At 38.4% G+C, this 18,966-nt stretch overlaps 2 protein-coding genes across 4 annotated transcripts in view; one reads left to right on the top strand and one right to left on the bottom strand.

Annotated features, from left to right (window-relative positions):
- Window positions 1-400: 400 nt before the first annotated feature.
- On the bottom strand, window positions 401-14,742 carry pla2g7 (phospholipase A2, group VII (platelet-activating factor acetylhydrolase, plasma)). 2 transcript variants are annotated; one of them, XM_023262730.2, is made up of 11 exons: window positions 14,592-14,742; window positions 13,077-13,201; window positions 12,168-12,318; window positions 10,542-10,635; window positions 10,397-10,465; window positions 7,128-7,293; window positions 6,756-6,869; window positions 5,371-5,462; window positions 2,239-2,409; window positions 1,961-2,109; window positions 401-1,203 (listed from the first exon to the last, which is right to left on the bottom strand). In XM_023262730.2, the coding sequence occupies exons 2-11, from the start codon at window positions 13,167-13,169 to the stop codon at window positions 1,103-1,105; spliced, it is 1,200 nt and encodes a 399-aa protein (XP_023118498.1). In that variant the 5' UTR covers window positions 13,170-13,201; window positions 14,592-14,742; the 3' UTR covers window positions 401-1,102. The 2 variants fall into 2 exon arrangements, with proteins under 2 accessions (XP_023118498.1, XP_023118497.2); XM_023262729.3 differs by having other exon boundaries at window positions 14,409-14,721.
- A 411-nt stretch (window positions 14,743-15,153) lies between these two features.
- ints9 (integrator complex subunit 9) overlaps window positions 15,154-18,966 on the top strand; it is a 16,704-nt gene continuing 12,891 nt past the window's right edge. For both annotated transcript variants that reach the window (XM_023262735.3, XM_023262734.3), the window contains exons 1-6: window positions 15,154-15,310; window positions 15,636-15,763; window positions 15,844-15,904; window positions 16,720-16,782; window positions 17,108-17,247; window positions 18,283-18,369. In XM_023262735.3, the coding sequence (XP_023118503.1) occupies window positions 15,302-15,310; window positions 15,636-15,763; window positions 15,844-15,904; window positions 16,720-16,782; window positions 17,108-17,247; window positions 18,283-18,369 (488 nt within the window). In that variant the 5' untranslated portion in view covers window positions 15,154-15,301. The remainder of the gene's footprint in view (window positions 15,311-15,635; window positions 15,764-15,843; window positions 15,905-16,719; window positions 16,783-17,107; window positions 17,248-18,282; window positions 18,370-18,966) is intronic.

The following is an 18,966-nucleotide window of genomic DNA, read 5'->3' as shown; positions in this document are numbered from 1 at the left end:
GGAAAAGCTGGATTTTATCTTGCTGACATGTTTCAACCACGTCTGTGGTCTTCCTCAGAGCGTCATCTGACATGTCTCTTTTATCAAGTCACCTGATAAAAATGACACGTCATCGACACATCATCACACGTCATCAACATGTCATCACACGTCATCAACACGCCATCACACATCATCATGTCATCACACATCAACATGTCATCAACACATCATCACACCATCATCTAGTCATCAACACGTCACCACATCAGATGACGCTCTGAGGAAGACTGCAGATGCAGTGGAAACACGTCAGCGAGGTAAAAACCATCTTTTCCTTAGTTGTTGGTTAAAAAGTAAGTCTTTGGCTTTTTTGTGGCGTTTATGTCACAACCTGGAAAATGAAGCCTTTCAAACCACATTTCTATACAAACCAGATTTATTGTTTTTCCGTTGTGTACAAATGCAGATATTTCAGACAGTAAGTGTATAAAAGTGTTCCATGTCATTGACCCTGGATTAACTGTACTATGAGTTAAGGCACATGTTTTCTTAATGCAGCCTTTTAGTGTTTGTTTTCCTTTTATTGATTCCGTTCAATCAGAATGGATGCTAATAATTAAGATCATACGAGTCTTCAGTCATCCCCTTTGTAGCCCATCGCTAAGATTCTCATTATATGCCTCATCACATAATCACACAGCAATCATAGAGGAGCTGGTCTCTGCTGGACACTCATAAATCCAGAGAGATAAATAACATGATTTATCTGTTGGCTTCGTATACACTCAGAAATGAAACTGATTACAAAGATTTCCCTTAAGATTTCATTAACAGTGAAAAGAAGAAGTGCTGAGCTGCTCATATGCAACATTCAGGCCTCGTGAAACAAACACCACGACACCGAGTGCTTCAGGAAAAACAAACCGTTCCTGCTCATGAGGTAGAGATTAGCTTTCCTGCCTGTTCCTACTCCAGAATGTTGTCCTCAGTCCGTTGGGAAATCAAACGCCAATCAGGCCTGACTTGACGTTTTGGGGCCGTTGCTCTGAGTCCCATTTGTTCGGCCGACGGCCTTGGGATATTCCAGATTCTTCTGTGAGGTACTAGGTGTCGTGGCAGGTCAGATGGCCGACTGGAGCACAGTCACGTTAGTTCCCTGAATGAGGTTTTCATCCTGTCCGTCAATGAGAGCGTCCCACTGGTTAAAGTCCTTCTCCAGACCTGCAAGATCAAACGGGACGGTTCATTTTAAAAAGTTAAAGAGGGTTGAAGAGGTTTACTGATGCAATTCCTCGACACCAATTTAAACTTCTGGGGTATTGATCAGTCCGGTTAGGAAGTCAGTTGTTTAGTAGTTTTGGTTTCCAATATCCATTCTTATGGCATTTTGTTCTCAATAAATTACACAGTGTTCCTATAGCCCCCTAGCTTCATAAACCCAATAGAGTTTTATCTAGTCTCCAAGTAGAAACTGAGAAAACGAGTCGTAGATATAAAACTTCAGCTACCTCGCAGTCCGGCAGGTTTTTGTTAACATTTTCTCCTGCTGTCTTTACTCAAAAATATTGCATTTTAATATAGTAAATTTTTTTTTAATGTGAATGTTCTTAAAGAAAATATTACAATTTTCACTGATATATACGGAATCACTTTAGATATTTTTAGGATTTTTTGGGAAGGTTTTTTTTACTCATTTTTAAAAAATATTTACAAGAATTTTCTTGCCAAATTTGGGCGATTTAAAAAAAAAAAAACTTCTAAAGGAAACTTTTATGGAATTATTGGAATTTTCTTCCTGAATGTTTTGCACATTTTCAGAAATTTGGGGTATTTTTTTGCTGAATTTTTGGATTTTTTTCAGACAAGGAAACCATATTTTTTGGTGACTGTAAATGAAGACAACAGGAGGGTTAATGAACGACTAAGGCTGAAACTGACGCTAAGAACAGGTGGCAGGGAGTTATCTCGTCATTCTTACCAAGGTGGCGTTGCAGAAATGCTAGTGTTGCTTTGTTGGAGAGGTCTATGGCGATGTGTGGGTCGATCTCTCCCTTCAGCTTCATCAGCTTTCCGATCCAGTTGCCTGTCAGGAAGGTGAAGTCTGGGAAGCTCTGGTGGACCGTACCTCTGCAGGAAAAAGACACGAGACTCAAGTGAGGTGACACATCACCACGTTTTACAGCATCAGATCTCCTGGACAGAGCTTCTGACAGGATCTTTTCTGTTCTCTGAGGCAGGAGCTGTCTGTTCTTGTACCTGATGGTGATCATCTTCCGCTGGATGATGGCCGACTCCAGCTTCTTCATGCGGCTGATGTTCCCCGCCCACTGGAACTTCTCTGAGTTGATGAAGAAAATGGGCTGCTTCACCCGAGGGAAGGTCTCGTCATCTAACGGAAACATCCAAGCGTCCAGCGCTATTCCACACCTGTGAGTGAGAACATTGTCAGGAATATTAGTTTAAACCATCGGTGTCCAACATGCGGCCCGTGGGCCAAAAGCGGTCCTCCGGAGGGTCCAATCCGGCCCTCAAAGTGGAAAAATTCCAGAGAAGACATTAACTGCAGATTGTAAATTAGTAAAACTATAAATTTAAAATCATTTCTAGACCATGAAAAGTTTTGATCATAAAGTAAAATACTAGATTGTTCATTATTCTTTTGTCATTTTGTGTCTCATTTTTGATATATTTAGTCATTTTTGTAACATTTTGTCTCATTTTTGTTGTCTGTTTTGTCTTTTTTTGTTGTCTCATGTTTTTGTTTTGTTTCTCATTTTTGCCATTTTGTGTTTCCTTTTTGTCTCGCTTGTGTTTTTTTTGTCTTATTATTGTCATTTTGTGTTTTGCTTTATTTGTTGTTTTTGTCGTTTTGTGTTCTTTTTTGTGTCGCTTGTGTGTCCGTTATTTTGCTGCTTTGTAACTTTTTCTCTTTTTTTACAACTCTACAGTTTCATTTAGTTTTGTATCATTTGTGTCATGTTTTTTTCATTTTGTTTCTCACTTTTGTGTCTCATTTTTGTAATATTATGTCTTGTTTTTGTTGTTTGTTGTCATTTTTAAAGTAAAATCCTCTATGGTTCAGTTCCAGGTGACTAAATGTTGTGTTCCTTTGTAGACACTCTGTGATCTGGAAGTTGTAATGTGGAAATGATAAACTGAGACTGAATGTTGTTGAAATTTATTTTTCTTCAGAAATTTCAGGTTGTTCATAATGTTTTGTAAAAAGATAATTCCTTAAATGTGAACATTTTCAGAATGCACTTTTTTGAGCTAAAACAAAGGAAACATTAGGAGTTGTGGTTATTTATAGGTTATTATGCTGTGGTTTTACTGGTCCGGTCCACTGGAGATCAGACTGGGATGAATGTGGAACCTGGACTAATATGAGTTTGACTCCCCTGGTTTAAAGTTTAAGTGCTGGATATAAAAGAGTGCGGGATGTAGCTTGATGTAAAATGCGCACATGCACACTGACTTTACAAGAAAATGGGATTCATCATACCAGACGCCTTCTTTCATTGATCCATTAGCTTTGATGCTAATGTGTCCATTCTGGTTGCATTCAGTGTCGGATGTAGGATTTTAACACGCATGATCTGACCAGACCGCAGCTACATGCAGGGTACTGTGTGTTCTGAGACCCCTCTATCACTGGTGGCCTTTAGGTTTTGAGCAGTTTGCTCTACAGGAGCTGTTCTATAAGGTTGGACCACATACAGAAGTAAGCCTTGGTTATTACAACTCTACAGTTTCATTTAGCTTTTATCCAAAACGACGTCCATCTGAGGGCAGATACAACACTAAGGACCTTTCCTATGGATCCTCATTGGACTCCCTGACCGGGATTTGAACCACCGATCTCCCGTGCTAGTCTCCGAGCTATCCAGCTAGCTACTGCTTGTCCTTCCTTAGACACTTTAAGGTGACCACTAGACACTGGGAGTGCAGGAATAATTACTCTTTTTCCTCTTACTGAGGTATTTCCTTGCAGCTGTTAGTGGAAGACATCCCAGAATATCATGCAGGGTGCATCTGTCAACTGCAGTCACCTTAAATCTAGATGTAGAACTTACAGATCACCTCACATTATCCTACAGTTTATCACCTTTGGCTGGTGTTCCTGTTTGCTTCTCCCAGTCTGAGGCTGTAGGCATGTTAAGACCTCTCTGTCCCTAATATGACCCCGAGAAAAGCAGATTCTGTTGGTTATGATTAGATATTGTCTAGTTGACGTTCTTGAGCAGACAAGTTGTATCCATATTGCGCTGTAATCTAAATATGGCATTCCTCCCAACTCCTTATATACCCGAGGTCGAACAGAATCCTCAAAATTGATGCTAGCAATGCTCACATCACTTCTCCTGACGTCAGTAAACCTTATTCTCAATATAAACCATCTGAGTCTCTAGAGTAGGGGAGTCAAACTAATCTTATCAAAAGAACAATGATTTATTATCAAAACTACAAAATAATACAAGAAACAAGACAGAATTTTACAAAAACGACACAAAATGACAAAAGCAAGAAAGTGACAAAAAGTAGACAACGCAAGTGAGACAAAAAGGAAACACAAAACGACAAAAACTTGAGACAAACATCAAAAGTCAGACCAAAAAAAGATAAAAAAACAACAAAAACAAGACAAAGTATTCCAAAAATGAGACACAAAATGACAAAAAAATGAGACAAACAACAAAACAAAACAAAAAGAGACAAAAAAGTTTCAAAGCAATAAAAAATGGACAGACAAAACAAATACAAAACGACAAAAACAACAGGAAACTAAATAAAGCAAAAGACAAAATGACAAAAACACAAGACAACAAAGTCAGACAAAATATTGCAAAAATGAGACACAAAATGACAAAACAACAATGAACAATCTAGTATTTTACTTTCTGATCAAACAGCTTGTCATGATCTAGAAATGATTTTAAATTTATAGTTTTACTAATTTACAACCTGCAGTTAATGTCTTCTCTGGAATTTTTACACTTTGAGGGCCGGATTGGACCCTCTGGAGGACCACTTTTGGCCCACGGGCCGCATGTTGGACACCCCTGCTCTAGAGTGTTTCTGAATCTGCCTCCCTGACACCAAGGAAACATCACAAGACCTCCTATTTTTGTTTAATCATCACACTTTAACCCTTGTTATAGGGTTCAGATCCTTAACTGCTTCCAACACGTCAGTTTCAATCAGTCTGTTTACTTTCCACCTATGAGATCATCAATGTTGTTCACCCATCAGTGGTTTTAATGTTGTGGCTGAAAGCTGTATGCACCCTGTTTTTTCCTCTAGTTAAACTCACTTTCTAACTGTGACAGAGAGAAATAATAATGCGAGAGACTACAGTTATTTGAATGGATGGATTATTCTAAAACGTACTTGAATTTGACCTCTTTGCACAGAGCTTCGATCACCGTCGCCCCGCCGAAGGAATGCCCCATCGCTGCTATCCGGCACAGATCCATGGAGTTCTGTTAGAGAGGAAAGAATGAGCGGCAGGAAAAATGAAAACTCTGATCTCAGCTGTGATCCAGCTGGCTCCAGGTCATCAGATCACAGGTGAGAGAGAAAGTCTGTGGGTGTTCTTTAGTTTCTTCATTCTTCTAACAAGTATCCTCTCAAAACTCAACACACAAACTGTGGTTTATTCTGAGTCACTGTCACCATCATGTACGGTCCTGCTGCTGTAAATAGTTTACCAAATCTGTGGCTAAAGCCTTAACCCTCGTCTCGTCCTGCGGGTCAAATTGACCCGTTTTAAAGTTTGAAAATGTGGGGAAAAAAATATTTTCACAGTGAAACTTCTGATGTCCACATTTTCAACATTTTTGGGAAATCTTTGAACATTTTTTGGTGGAAAAAAATAAAGGTTCAAAATGTTTCTTAAGAATATTCACATAAAAATCAACTAAAATCCAGCGAATTTCACTGGATTTTGGTAATTTTTTTAGGAATGTTCTTAAAGAAAATATTAGAAGTTTTACTGATATATATGGAATCACTTTAGATATTTTTAGGATTTTTTTGAAAGATTTTTGCTCATTTTTTGAAAATATTTACAAGACTTTTCTTGCCAAATTTGGGGGATTTTGTTAAAATAAAACTTTTATGGGAAACTTTTAAGGAATTATTGGAATTTTCTTGAAGGTTTTGCAAATTTTCAGAAATTTAGGGAATTTTTTTTTGCTGATTTTTGGATTTTTTTCAGAGAAGGAAACAATATTTTTTGGTGCCCATAAATGAGGACAACAGGAGGGTTAAGTTAAAAGAGACGAATGGGACTGTGCTGAAAGCTACAGACTCTTGGGGAAGTCACTGAGAGTCGCACTGTTGGAATTTCTCAACAATAACAAAAACAACACTGTCAGACTTCAGCATTTGGCAAGAAACCTTCCTCTTCTATCAACACAGCTGACTGCACTAACAGAACTTTAAGACAACGTCCTGTGTGACCGTCACATCCTACTGCATCAGATCACAAACATTCCTGACACCTCATTTGGTTACTAAACTGGAAGCTGATAATTGAACCATTTTTTCACTCAAATGTCTGATGAGTGACCAAGATTATACTTTACTGTAATCAGGAACACAAGTAGAACCTGAAATGCTTTTGGTCTGTTGACATGCTTCAGGTTTTTACTGGAACTCGTTTCCGTTTGCTTATACAAACAATAAAAAAAATTCCCTTTTTTTTGGTCATCTCTAAGCACGACATGTTGCTCACTACTCCTCTCTAAATCCAAAAAAACAAAGAAAATCACCTCCAGCGTCGTCCAGTCGAACTTCGTCTGCAGAGCGTTTTGCACGGCTCTCCCTGAGTTGATTTCAGTCAGTTTATCCAGAGCCAGAATACATTCATCTGCTCTCTGTTTCACCTGACAAGAGACAGAAAAAGACAAAGTTTGGAGGACAGAATGAATAGAAAACCACAGATTGTTTCAATTTCAGGTTATTCCCAACATTTGAAATTCTAAATCAGTCACAATGTTGATACAAAGAGGAAAGTTAAACTGAACAGGGATGTGGTCTGAGTTTAACACTGACCGCCGTCACGCTGCTTATTAGTGATTGGGAATAAATTTCAGATGTTTTGTAATCTGGCTGCAGTTAATTCTTTTTAAACCACTTGTCACCTGTTTGTTCCTGAGAGGGAATTCGCTCTCTCCATGCTGCAGAGCTCTGTAGTACATCCACTCCTTCACCAAGCTGTCCTGGGCCGAAGCCGACATTTTTGGCAAATTCTCATTTGCTCTTTCTGACTCTGCGTTAAAATAATACGTAGCTGAGGCCGACTGGTCTCTGTAGGAAGAAAAGAAACATCACTATGCTGTGAAACTAGAGTCATTCAGAAGCTGAGAACTGTAGCAAAGGTCACTCTTTAAAATGCAGCACAAAGTGAAAAAGCAGATGTGAGATAAACAGCTGTAGTGATTAGTCAGTGGAAACAGAATGACTCTGCAGCTGTTATTTAGTTCACTCTCTCACCCAGTTTCCTGATCAGATGTAAGATGGATTAATGAAGAGCTGTAAGTTACTTTCAGACATGTATTCCTTTTCTGTTTATCTGAATGTGGATGCTTCATGTCTGATTTAACAGCCTGGGTGCTTTTCAGGCAAAACGACAACTGCAAGATTAGCAAGGTTTGGACACACCTTCTCATTCAGTGCTTTTTATTTATTTGAATTATTTTCTATTATTGTAGATTAATACTGAAGATGAACACTTCTTTTATAGTTTTGACGTCTTCAGTATTAATCTAGAATGTCTAAAATAATGAAATAAAAACCACTCACCGAGAAGGTGTGTCCAAACTTTTGACTGGTAGTGTAGGTCCTAGTAATATTTCTGCAATACTTTTAACACGAGTCTCAACTGCACTGTTACATTAACAGATAAGCACAAGCAGCAGCACTTCCAGTTGTGTGCGGTGATTTAGGGGAAACCTTTTTACACATTTTAGCGCTATTATAGCTCAAAAACCTCACAGAGACGATAAGAAACGCACTCAAAGAACGCAGCACTCCGCCAAGGCTGCTCAGTCAACCTTGTGCTGAGCACAGGCGTGTGTTCTGCATGTGTATGTTATGTACGGATACCAAATCACGTCACCTGAATATGTAGCGGGCGGCGGGAAATGATGGGACTCAGAAACACCCCCACAATTTAATCAGTTGTTCCTCGTATGATTTACAAAGGATAAGTCCTGATAAGTCCTCAGTGGTGGATTTGTAGTAGGATCACAATCATGTGATCATCAGCAGCCAGCTGACATAGTGTTCACTTGTTGTCATGGTTACAGTGACGCTGTGCAGCTATCTGGCAATGATACAGAAATCTTTAACCAATCCATGGATCCAGACTATAAGCTGCATTACTGCCAGAATCTAATCACTTGGTCCTTGTGTCACTTCCCTGCAAATTTCATCCAAATTCGTTAGTCTGTTTTTGATTAATGCTGCTAACAGACGGATTCATGTATGTTGATTGTTGCATAACTAGTAATTCTTCACTCTCCTGCTGCTGTAAATAGTTCACCAAATCTGGGACTAAAGATTTACCTTAAATAGAGAAATGAAATTGTGCTGAAAGCTACAGACTCTCTGGTAAGTTTTGAGAGTTGCACTAATGCGCTGCTGGAAATGAATAAAAAATACAAAACACTGCCAAGCTTTAGGATTTAGTAAGAAACCTTCTAACGTCACACAGCTCAGACAGAACTCTGAGTAACTCTAAAACATCACAGAGTAAAAGGACACTGTCTTCATTTACTCTGATCTACCACTAATCATCTTTTACAAACTGGAATCAGCATAAAAATGAAACTTTACTGCGATTAGGTCGAGTTAATGAGACTCACCACTAATAAATGTAAGTCAGGTTTTCACTAAATGTTAGCAGGAGCTGAACTTTAGTTTCCTCTGAGTTTATTAAATACCTGCAGCGTCAAACAAAGCTGCACACATTTAAGCAGGTGAAATTAAATTATCTCCATCCCAGACAGGTGAGCTTTCACAGGTTTATCAGCTACAGTGAAATCATTTGTTATATAGCAGATTTAGATGTTGTTTATTAGTGGATTTTTATGCAGTTTGTCCCTTTATGTACTGTCCAGTCTTGTCTCTGTCACAGGTTTGTCAGAATAAAGCTGTGAAGAGCATAAATGTAAAGACGATCTTTATCTGAATAACAGGGTGGTATCTGATTACCCAACAATGTTACATTTCACACGTCTGAACAGAACTTTAGTGGAACAAACGTCACGCTGCAGCTCTGACAAACTATCATAAACTAAATGAATACACATATAATATTCAACATCATGTGCAATACTGCAATTTAAATAATATTCTAGTTTATTACCCTGGTTTAAGGAAATGTATGTCTTTTTTTACACTATACTTCTTATAATTGTGGGATTTTTTATTTAAATTCTCAGATTTAGATCTGTTTATTTCTTATTTTAGTGTCTGTTGTTGTTGCTTGGTGCTGCTCTCTACACACCGTCAGATTAATTGCGTGTACTCACTTAGAAATAAAGGCTTTTCTGATTCTGAATAGTAGAAAAAAATACTCAGCACATAATCACTTTCTATCAGATACCAGGAAAGCTTCTATACTTCCTGTTTCAAGAGAATTTAAAAATTACACATTAAAAATCAGATATATCTGATGTGTGTTTGTTGCTCATCATCTCCAGGCCAAATCTAGCTTCAACTTATCCTCATTCAGACCTTTTTATCTGAAAAGACGGCATCGAAAAGACAACTCTCTGCCTGTTTCTGGTTAGAGACTTTACACACTCATTTCCAGTGTGACTAACGCAGCTGGATTAACGTCTGTCTATATAACGTGACCGTCAGATGATGTTTCTGTGATTGTAGCCTCCAACCAGCAGCTAAAACTCAGTGAAATGCCCCTTCACCCGACGCCAGTCCACAGACCAACTGAGGCCATTCTGTCCGTCTCCATACGGTCCCCTTGTCTCTATACTGAAAGGAAATGTGATGACCTGGTTCGTACCATTGTCTGCACACCCTTTCCACTCCTACTCCGCTGATAAACAGAAGAGACGGCCCTCTGGTTTTGTTTGCTTGGCAAACGTTCAACTAGAATTTCCTCCAAATGACACGTGGGCCGAGCGTCAGATTCTCCCGTCCGTGTTGTCCGTTTAACCCTCGTGTCATCCTGTGGGTCCGATTGACCCGTTTTAAAGTTTGAAAATGTAAATGAAGACAACAGGAGGGTTAAATAAGTATGTTTGAATAACAGCTGCACGTCTTGCCTCCAGTCCAAATTTATAAACGATACGAAGCTTTCATTGTTTTTTTAATGGGATAAACATGAAAATCAGGTCAGTCAGGTTAATAAAAAAATAACTAAAAATGTATTGTAAAGACTTACCTGTGTTCCACGGACGCCACGATGAAGCCCTGAGAGGCCATTTCTGCACATATCGCTGAATACAAAGTCCTAGGAAACAGCAGCTGATGAGTGAGCAACAGAAAACATTCAGAATGAGTGAAAAACAAAGTAGTGCTGCACATACCTGAAGGCTCCCAGACCATGAGAGAAAATAACCACAGGACATTTTCCATTTGATTTAAACGGAGCGTCCAAGTAGGCCGGAATCTTAAAGGACCCTGAAACACAAACAACACCAGTGTTTGTGTGCATTTTTACCACTTTAATAGAAACTTTCACAAAGGCAGCGCTGCTCGTTCTTCTTCCTTTCGAGGAACTTTTGGTTCCCACAAATTATCACAGTGAGGTGTAACGCTGCAGAATTTAAACAGGCTTTATTTCTGCTTTTATACTGATGTTATCTGGCACAACAGTAGAATGTTTTAAAACTCTGCCCTGATTTTAAAAACAAAAACAATTCTGACAAAAAGAAAAATGGATTCAAACAACTCTCTGATTAGATTTTCACACGATTGGCTCTTTAAAGTCACTTATAGACCAATAGGGATATATTCCACTACATCAGGGGTGTCAAACTCATCTTGGTTCAGGTTCCACATTCAGCCCAGTTTGATCTCCAGTGGACCAGACCAGTAAAATCACAGCAGAATAACCTATAAACAACCACAACTGCTAATGGTTCCTTTGGTTTAGTGCAGAAAAGTACATTCTGAAAATGTTCACATTTAATGAACCATCTTTTTACAAAACATTATGAACAACCTGAAATTTCTAAAGAAAAATAAATTCAACTTCATCAACATTCAGCCTCAGTTTATCATTTCCACATTACAACTTCCAGATCACAGAGTGTCTACAAAGGAACACAACATTTAGTCATCTGGAACTGAACCACAGAGGATTTTACTTTATGCTAAAAAAAAACAAAAAAAACAAAAGCCAGACAAATAAATTACAAAAAACAACAAAAACAAGACAAAATATTACAAATATGAGAAACAAAATGATAAGAAATGAGACAAACGACACGAAACAAAAAGAAACAAGCCAAAATATTTGATCAAAAAGTGACGAAGCGGCAAAAAAATTGACAAAACAAAGACAAAAAATGACAAAAAAAGAAAATGGCAAAAAAATGAGACAGACAACACAAGTGAGACAAAAACGAGAAACAAAACAAGAAACAGAATGAGAAAAACACGAGACAAATGCCAAAAGTCAGACAAAAAAAACAACAAAAACAAGACAAAATGTTACAAAAATGAGACACACAATGACAAAAGAACAATGAGCAATCTAGTATTTTACTTTATGATCCAAACAACTTGTCATGGTCTAGAAATTATTTTAAATTCATAGTTTTACTAATTTACAATCTGCAGTTAATGTCTTCTCTGGAATTTTTACACTTTGAGGGCCGGATTGGACCCTCTGGAGGACCGCTTTTGGCCCACGGGCCTCTTGTTGGACACCCCTGGTTTAGTGGAAAGCCTTTCTATCTTTCATTCTTTTCGATAATATTTTGAACTTTTTAACACTGTCTCGTCTTTATGCATCAGGTTGTGTTTTATGACTCGTCTTTTATATTTTGCCGCTTTGTGAACCACTTTGTAACTTGTATTCTAAAAATTAACACTCAAGAAACAAGCCAGGCAGTAAAATTCTAATTTAACTCCATGTTGAGTTGAAATATCCGTTCCTTTCTGCCTCGGTATGCACGTCTGAGATATTACTGATGAAAGTTATTTACCAAACAGGTGGTTAAAAATCCTTTCGCTGAGGGTCCGGTTGATCTTCATGAAGTCTGCCAGGCCATTGAAATACTCCCTGCACGGCACCCAGTCGGGTTTCTCTGCTTTTTCAGTCTCCTGACAGGGATAGTAGAGCCGGAAGAAGCTGCCCTGTTGGCAAGACAGAAACACAAGATCACAACAAACTAATATGATTTAGTCTCTCATGATTTGAGCTGCAGCAAATGTCTTGTTCACATGAAGCACTTCACAAATGAAATGCAGGATGAACGGTTTCATGTCAGCTCTAATTACCAGGATATACAGTTATTGTAATCAGTAGACAGTACGTCTGGGTGTCACCTTAAAGAACAGGTGATGTCCAGGTGCTCTGTCTTTGCTGCTGTTCTTTACACGACTAGAGAAAGATTTAAATATCACATGACACAGCAGTCCATCATGTGAATTTATTCAGCAGTTACAGTACATTTTTGCCCATCTAGATAGAAGTAGAGTCACAATAATTAATCAGTTTATCAATTTAATGAGATTAACAACTATTTTGATTAATTAGTTCATTAGTTTGAGTGATCTGTATCTGGAACTGAACAATATAGGATTTTACTTTATGATCAAAACGACGAAGTCAGACAAAAAAATACAAAAAACAAAAAAAACAGGACAAAACATTACAAAAACGAGACACAAAATGACAAAAACGAGAAAAAAACTGACAAAATATGACAAACGACATGAAACAAAACAAAAAAAGAAAAAATTTGACAAAAAAGTTACAAAGTGACAAAAAATGGACAAACGACAAAAACAATGAATAAAGCAAAACACACAGTAAAATAAGAGAACAGTTGAAGTATGGTGACACATCCGCTGAGAACAAACATCTTTTTAAAATGTTTTTTTCCTTCTACCTGAGCAGTGTGGTCCATCATAAAGTCTGTGCAGCCCACAGCGTTGGGGCCCTTCGCTGGAGGGATCCCCAGATTACTGCAGGAGTTCCCCATGGTGAACAAACCAAGCGTGTACCTCCTCGGCTCTGTCGAATAAAGACGAGAAAACACTCATTCAGCCTGGCAGGAAGCAGTAACAGCATCTATTAGGGCAATGAAGTGAGTAACAGCCACATTGCATCAGGTGTTAGAGGAAGTACACACTTTAACTCCAACACATCGCTGCTGCTGCTGCTGCTGGACACAAAGGAAACTTTCAAGCTTCTCATTTTCTATGACTAATCTTCAGGAGAAGTCTGATATAAGAAGTTATGCTGATGTAAGGACTCTTGCACAAACTTCCATTTATTTATTTTCAAGATATTGAGTTGTTGTTGTGCAGTGATCATTTAAAACAGCTCTACAAAGGTACAAAATCCTGTTTCCAATCCCTTTACTGGTGTTAAACCGTTTCTAAACTGCTTTTTAAAGTGATTTTGTTTTTTTTTTACTGATTTCTTTAAGTGGCACATTCAGCTTTAATTGGTGCTGTGGAAGTTTTATGGTATCTTTTTCTAAAAAACATCTATTTAATCATCCAGTGGAACAGCTTTATGCATGATTCTATATTTTAAAAATGGTGTTTTTCTTATCGACCTCATGTCAGCTCAGTGGAAGTTATGTTTGTTTAGTGGTCTGTTAATTGCTGCAATTTCCGTTAGATCAATAAATTACTCTATCTATAATTATCTATCTAGCTATCTATAGTCTCCGTCTATTTAGCTGTCTATAGTTTTTCTATCTATAGTCTATCTATGAGTCTATCCATGTATAGTCTACCTATCTATCTATAGTCTGAGTCTATAATCTATCTATCTATAATCTATCTAGAGTGTATCTATCTATAATCTATCTAGAGTCTATCTATCTAGAGTCTGTCTGTCTGTCTGTCTGTCTATCTGTCTGTCTGTCTGTCCTGTTAGATGACAGTTATAACAGAGGAATCGTGTCTTCAGTATTTCTGCTCTGCTAACCTGCTGATCATGATTAGAAGCTGTGGGTTTTAAATATCAGCAGATTATGTAAAAAAAAAAAAAAAAAAGAAACTCCTTAGTTTAGTGGTGACAGGCCGGACTTCTTGTCAAAAACGACCCTGTCAGCTGTCAGTAACTCTTATCAGCAGAAATTTACATAAACTCCACCATCTGATCTGACAGCCACAGTGGAAGTTTACGGTTGTTTCATACACATAGTTAGACTTGTCGAGAAAATCAATGTGTTCTCGTAGCAAAAAGCCATAGTTTCAACCCCTACCTGTCCTTGTCAACTCGTAAATTCTCTTGACTACTAACTGGACAAATCCTCCATGAGAAAACATCCACCTCTGTCGTTTCCAAAGCGAGCTAACCCAACCTAACGTCAGGTATCTGCCGTTTAGCTGCTAACAAAACACAAAAAAAACACGAAAATAAACGACGTAAAACACACGAGGCCTACCGGAGATACTGAAGTACGTCGGCTGCCAACGTTACTACATCAGTTTCGCAACATCACTACGTACTAATGTGACTTTCTCTAGATAAAGGCACCGATGTGAGTCACTTGGGAGCGGTTCTACGGTGTGACAGGTCATATGCCGCCGCTAGCATTAAAGGGGGCTAAGCCAGAGTGGTGGGCAGAGAGAGTTTAGCTAATCTGGAAGCAGTTACGCCACGTCGGTTTCCCAATAACTTAAACGTAAAAAAAAAACACTAAATGCCATGTGTGTCTTCTAAATTAACAGTAGTTTGTTTAGCTGCTATTGTACCTTTAATTACAGACAGTACAGGCAACTGTACGTCTGCCTGCCTACTTAGTCTGTTGTTGCAATGGGTGACCTGGTCTACATACGGCTCTGGTTTGTTTCATTGACGGCTCCGCGTTCTATGGGCACGTGCGTTTGTTGACAACAATTATAAACTCTTTACGTATATTTTTTCTTAAATTACGAGTTTTCTTTTCTTGAGATGTCAAAATACGCCTTCTTTTGTTTATTATTTAGCGCCGAAGACGTGTTTGATTTGGGTGCAGTTCCACTCCTCGTCTGTGGGGGCGGTAAAGGACGGACGTTACACAAACACAACAGAGAACAGAAACTGTGTTCAACGATGCTGTGTTAGCAAAACCGGCTACTCTAAACTAATTTATCGGTCCTTTCTTGTGGAAAAATGAAATTGGTGAGTAACGAATGCAACAGTAGAGAATAGGATAAGATGTCGACTATAACAGAGGGTTAAAAATAGCCAAATAGCTTAGCGGCTAACAGTAGCGTTTGGTCTCATTTAGTGGGCTAGCAGGGCAGCTAACAAAACTAGAGGGTTTAAACTGTTAAGTGGAAAAAAGAAGCAACAAATGAACTAATACTTGTCATGTTGAGCATCCTTTCTCTTGTACTTTAAATGCAGAAGAAGCAGTCTGTGCAAAAATTTACGAACTTTTGCACAGACTGCTTCTTCTGCATCTGTATTGTTTTAAACCATTCCTGTGATTTCTGTCTTGCAGTACTGTTTGTCAGGTCATCCCACATTGCCTTGCAATGTCCTCAAGTTCAAATCGACCACCATCATGCTGGACTGTGGCCTGGACACCACCTCAGTCCTCAATTTTCTGCCCCTTCCTCTAGTGCACAGGTGAGTCACTGCTTTTCATTGTTTTCCTTATCAGTGTTCTGAATTACGATGATTTTTTTCTGTCTTTTGTTCGTTTTCAGCCCACGACTCTCCAAACTACCCGGATGGATTTCTAAGGATGGAACAATAAACTTGGAAAAGGTATTAGATGCTGTTTGTGGTGTATTTGATTGAGCATCTAAACATCAGCTTGTTTCTTTTTCTTTCTATATCTGTAAGGGATCTTTAACGTTTTTTGAAGAAATATTATAAACCCGTAATCGTAGACATCTAGTTTTGCCTTTGGTTTGTGTTTGGAAAAACCTAAGACAGAGCAACAAAAGACATTTAAGACCATCCAGGCTTTGTTGTCGGCATTTTTGACAAAATTTTGACAGTTTTGCACTTTAGATAAACTAGTGTCATTAATATACTTGTGCTGGAGGAATATTTACCTGAAGAATTTTCTCAACTGTAAAGTGTCTTGAGACAATTTGAATTGTAATTGGTGCTATATAAATCAAATTGAATTAAAGTAAAAATATTACTATTTGTATGCACATGTAGACAAAAGAATTTCTTTTGTGTTTGAAATATTCCATATGCCAATAAACTTTCCTACTCATATTGGCTGATTGCAGATACCAATAAATGCATGTTATATTCCCACCTACTTGCAGAAAACATCAGGTTTCTATTTTAGTGGAATTAACATTATTTTGCCTACTCTCACCATGATGGCTCACAGGCAGGCGCAGACAGAAAATACAATACTTTTCAAATGTCCACATTCACCTGGAAAATAAGAGAAGTACTTATAAAACATATCTTATTTATTTTTGGGTGTCATTGTTAAACAAAGCTGAAATTTTTTAGCCTGTTGTGGGACACTGTTGTTGGATTTTAAAGCTTTTGTCAGGCAATGAAAGTGAAGATAATAATGTGCATTGCATTTTTTTTGTTTTCCTTCTTTCCAGGAGCTGAAGGATTGTGCAGGAAGGGTGTTTGTGGACTCGCAGCCAGAGTTCTGTCTGCCTGAGGTAGTAAACCAGCCTCGACATGTCGTGTTTATTTAGACAGTGTGCGTTTACCTAAAGCTTTCACTCAGACGGTCATGATTTTACTGCTGGAAATTAAAGTGTATATCATGCTAACATGACTTGGGAAGGGAATCAGGACATTGTCTGTCTGATGATTTGATTTCGATAGCATGGATGTACAAAGAATTTTGTATTTTGCTCGTGGCTTGTGATCATCTTTAGTGTGATCATGTTAAGTATTTCTACAGTTGGCACTTCACATATAAATCTAACCATAGAATAATAATTAATATTTTGTTCTAATCAACTTTCTAATAAACCACAGAGAGAACTGTTGGACTTGTCGACCATCGATGTCATCCTCATCTCCAACTACCACTGTATGATGGCTCTGCCTTACATCACTGAGCACACAGGCTTCACCGGGACCGTGTACGCCACCGAACCCACCCTGCAGATCGGGAGGTAAGAAGACTCAAGGTGCGTGTCCACTAGATGCGATTTTACCGATTTTACTCATCTACCGGACTGTCTTGCTGAAAGCTTGGTCATGTGACCATGTTGCGGTCCGCTAGTGACCGCCCGCCGTCCGTGTGATTTTCAGATGCAGGGTGTTGCCGTGCGGGGAAATCGCAGCGAGTGGACACGTGGCTTCAGGGGATGAAAACTGCATGTTGTTAAAAGAAAAATACACATTGTATGATTTTAACGCTGTTTTTGGGTATTGTTTTCTAAGAGAGATGGAGGTCTGTGTCTATTCCGGTCTGATTTAATGAAGGCCACGCATCATACAGATGTCTTTTAATGTTTATTCGCTCTTCGGTCAGTCGACACCGTGAGCTATGAAATTATACGACATACAAACATTTCAGAAATACAAAAAGTTTGACAAAAATGTCTCTAATTAGACAGATTCCAAAAAGTCTTTGAAGCTAGTTTTCTGTTGTTAGAATGGTCCTACATAATAGCTTGTGACAACACTGTATTAAATCATCCATACAACGCACTTCAATAAATAACGACAACCAAGATGAAACAAGCAAAACTTAAAAATTACAATAGTTAGGTATTTTAGGCCAAATCGTTTCTTCTCTGGCAATGTTGGCATTTTCCCTCTGCAGCCGTACTGCATTACCCACAATCCCACACGTGACCCTGAACTAAACCTTGTGAATTGTTTCATTTTACATCAAATGAACGTTGTAAAACAACATTAGATACTAAGCCAAGCTTCAGTTTTTAAAGGTGTATGTTTACCTTTCTTAACATCTTATTTATTGTGCTTCCAGTTACTTTTAATGATCATAAAAATTCAAACATTTTTAAAGTGACGACAAAAAAAACAACAATCAACTTGAAACCAGGTCTTTTGGACAGTTACAAAGTCTAAAACAGCCACATCTTTGGTTAAACTTGGTGTTTTGAGAAAATAGTATACAGGAAAGTACATTACCTGTGACTGTATTTAAGAAATGTGGCTTTTTGTTATTGTTTTCTCAGACTGCTGATGGAGGAGGTGGTGAATTTCATGGAGAGAGTTCCCAAAGCTCAGTCTGCCACCTGCTGGAAGAATAAGGAAATACAGAGGTTGGTAAATAGAATAGAATAGAATAGAATAGAATAGAATAGAATATTCTTTATTGTCATTATACAATGTATAACGAGATTGCAGAGCTTCTCCTTTACAGTGCAAGGAAATCTTAAAGTAGTGCAAAAACAGTCTATTTACATATATACAGTATAAATAACAGAGATAAATAACAGAGTGAATATAAATAGCAGTGAATGAGACAGTGGTGTATATTGCACAGATGCACTATGTTGTTGGCTTTGTGTGAGACCTGTGAGAGTTCAGGGTGGTGATGGCTCTCAGAAAGAAGCTGTTTTTAAGTCTGTTTGTCCTCGCTTTAATGCATCTGTAGCGCCTTCCAGAGGGCAACAGATCAAAAAGCTGAGAACCGGGATGTGAACTGTCCTTGATAATGTTCTGAGCTCTGCTGAGGCACTGGGTGGAGTAAATGTCCATGAGGGAGGAGAGAGGACAGCCAACAATCCTCTGTGCTGCTTTGACTGTCCTCTGAAGCCTCGCTCTGTCTGCCTCAGTGCAGCTCCTGTACCAGGTGGAAACACAGTACGTCAGCAGGTTCTCTATGGATGAGCTGTAGAAGGCCAGCAGCAGCTTCC

Source organism: Amphiprion ocellaris, chromosome 12 (genome assembly GCF_022539595.1).
Source record: "Amphiprion ocellaris isolate individual 3 ecotype Okinawa chromosome 12, ASM2253959v1, whole genome shotgun sequence".
In the NCBI taxonomy this organism is placed as follows: Eukaryota; Metazoa; Chordata; class Actinopteri; family Pomacentridae; genus Amphiprion; species Amphiprion ocellaris.
The sequence above is the reverse complement of the archived record's forward strand: the minus strand, read 5'-3'. Positions and strand labels throughout refer to the sequence as shown.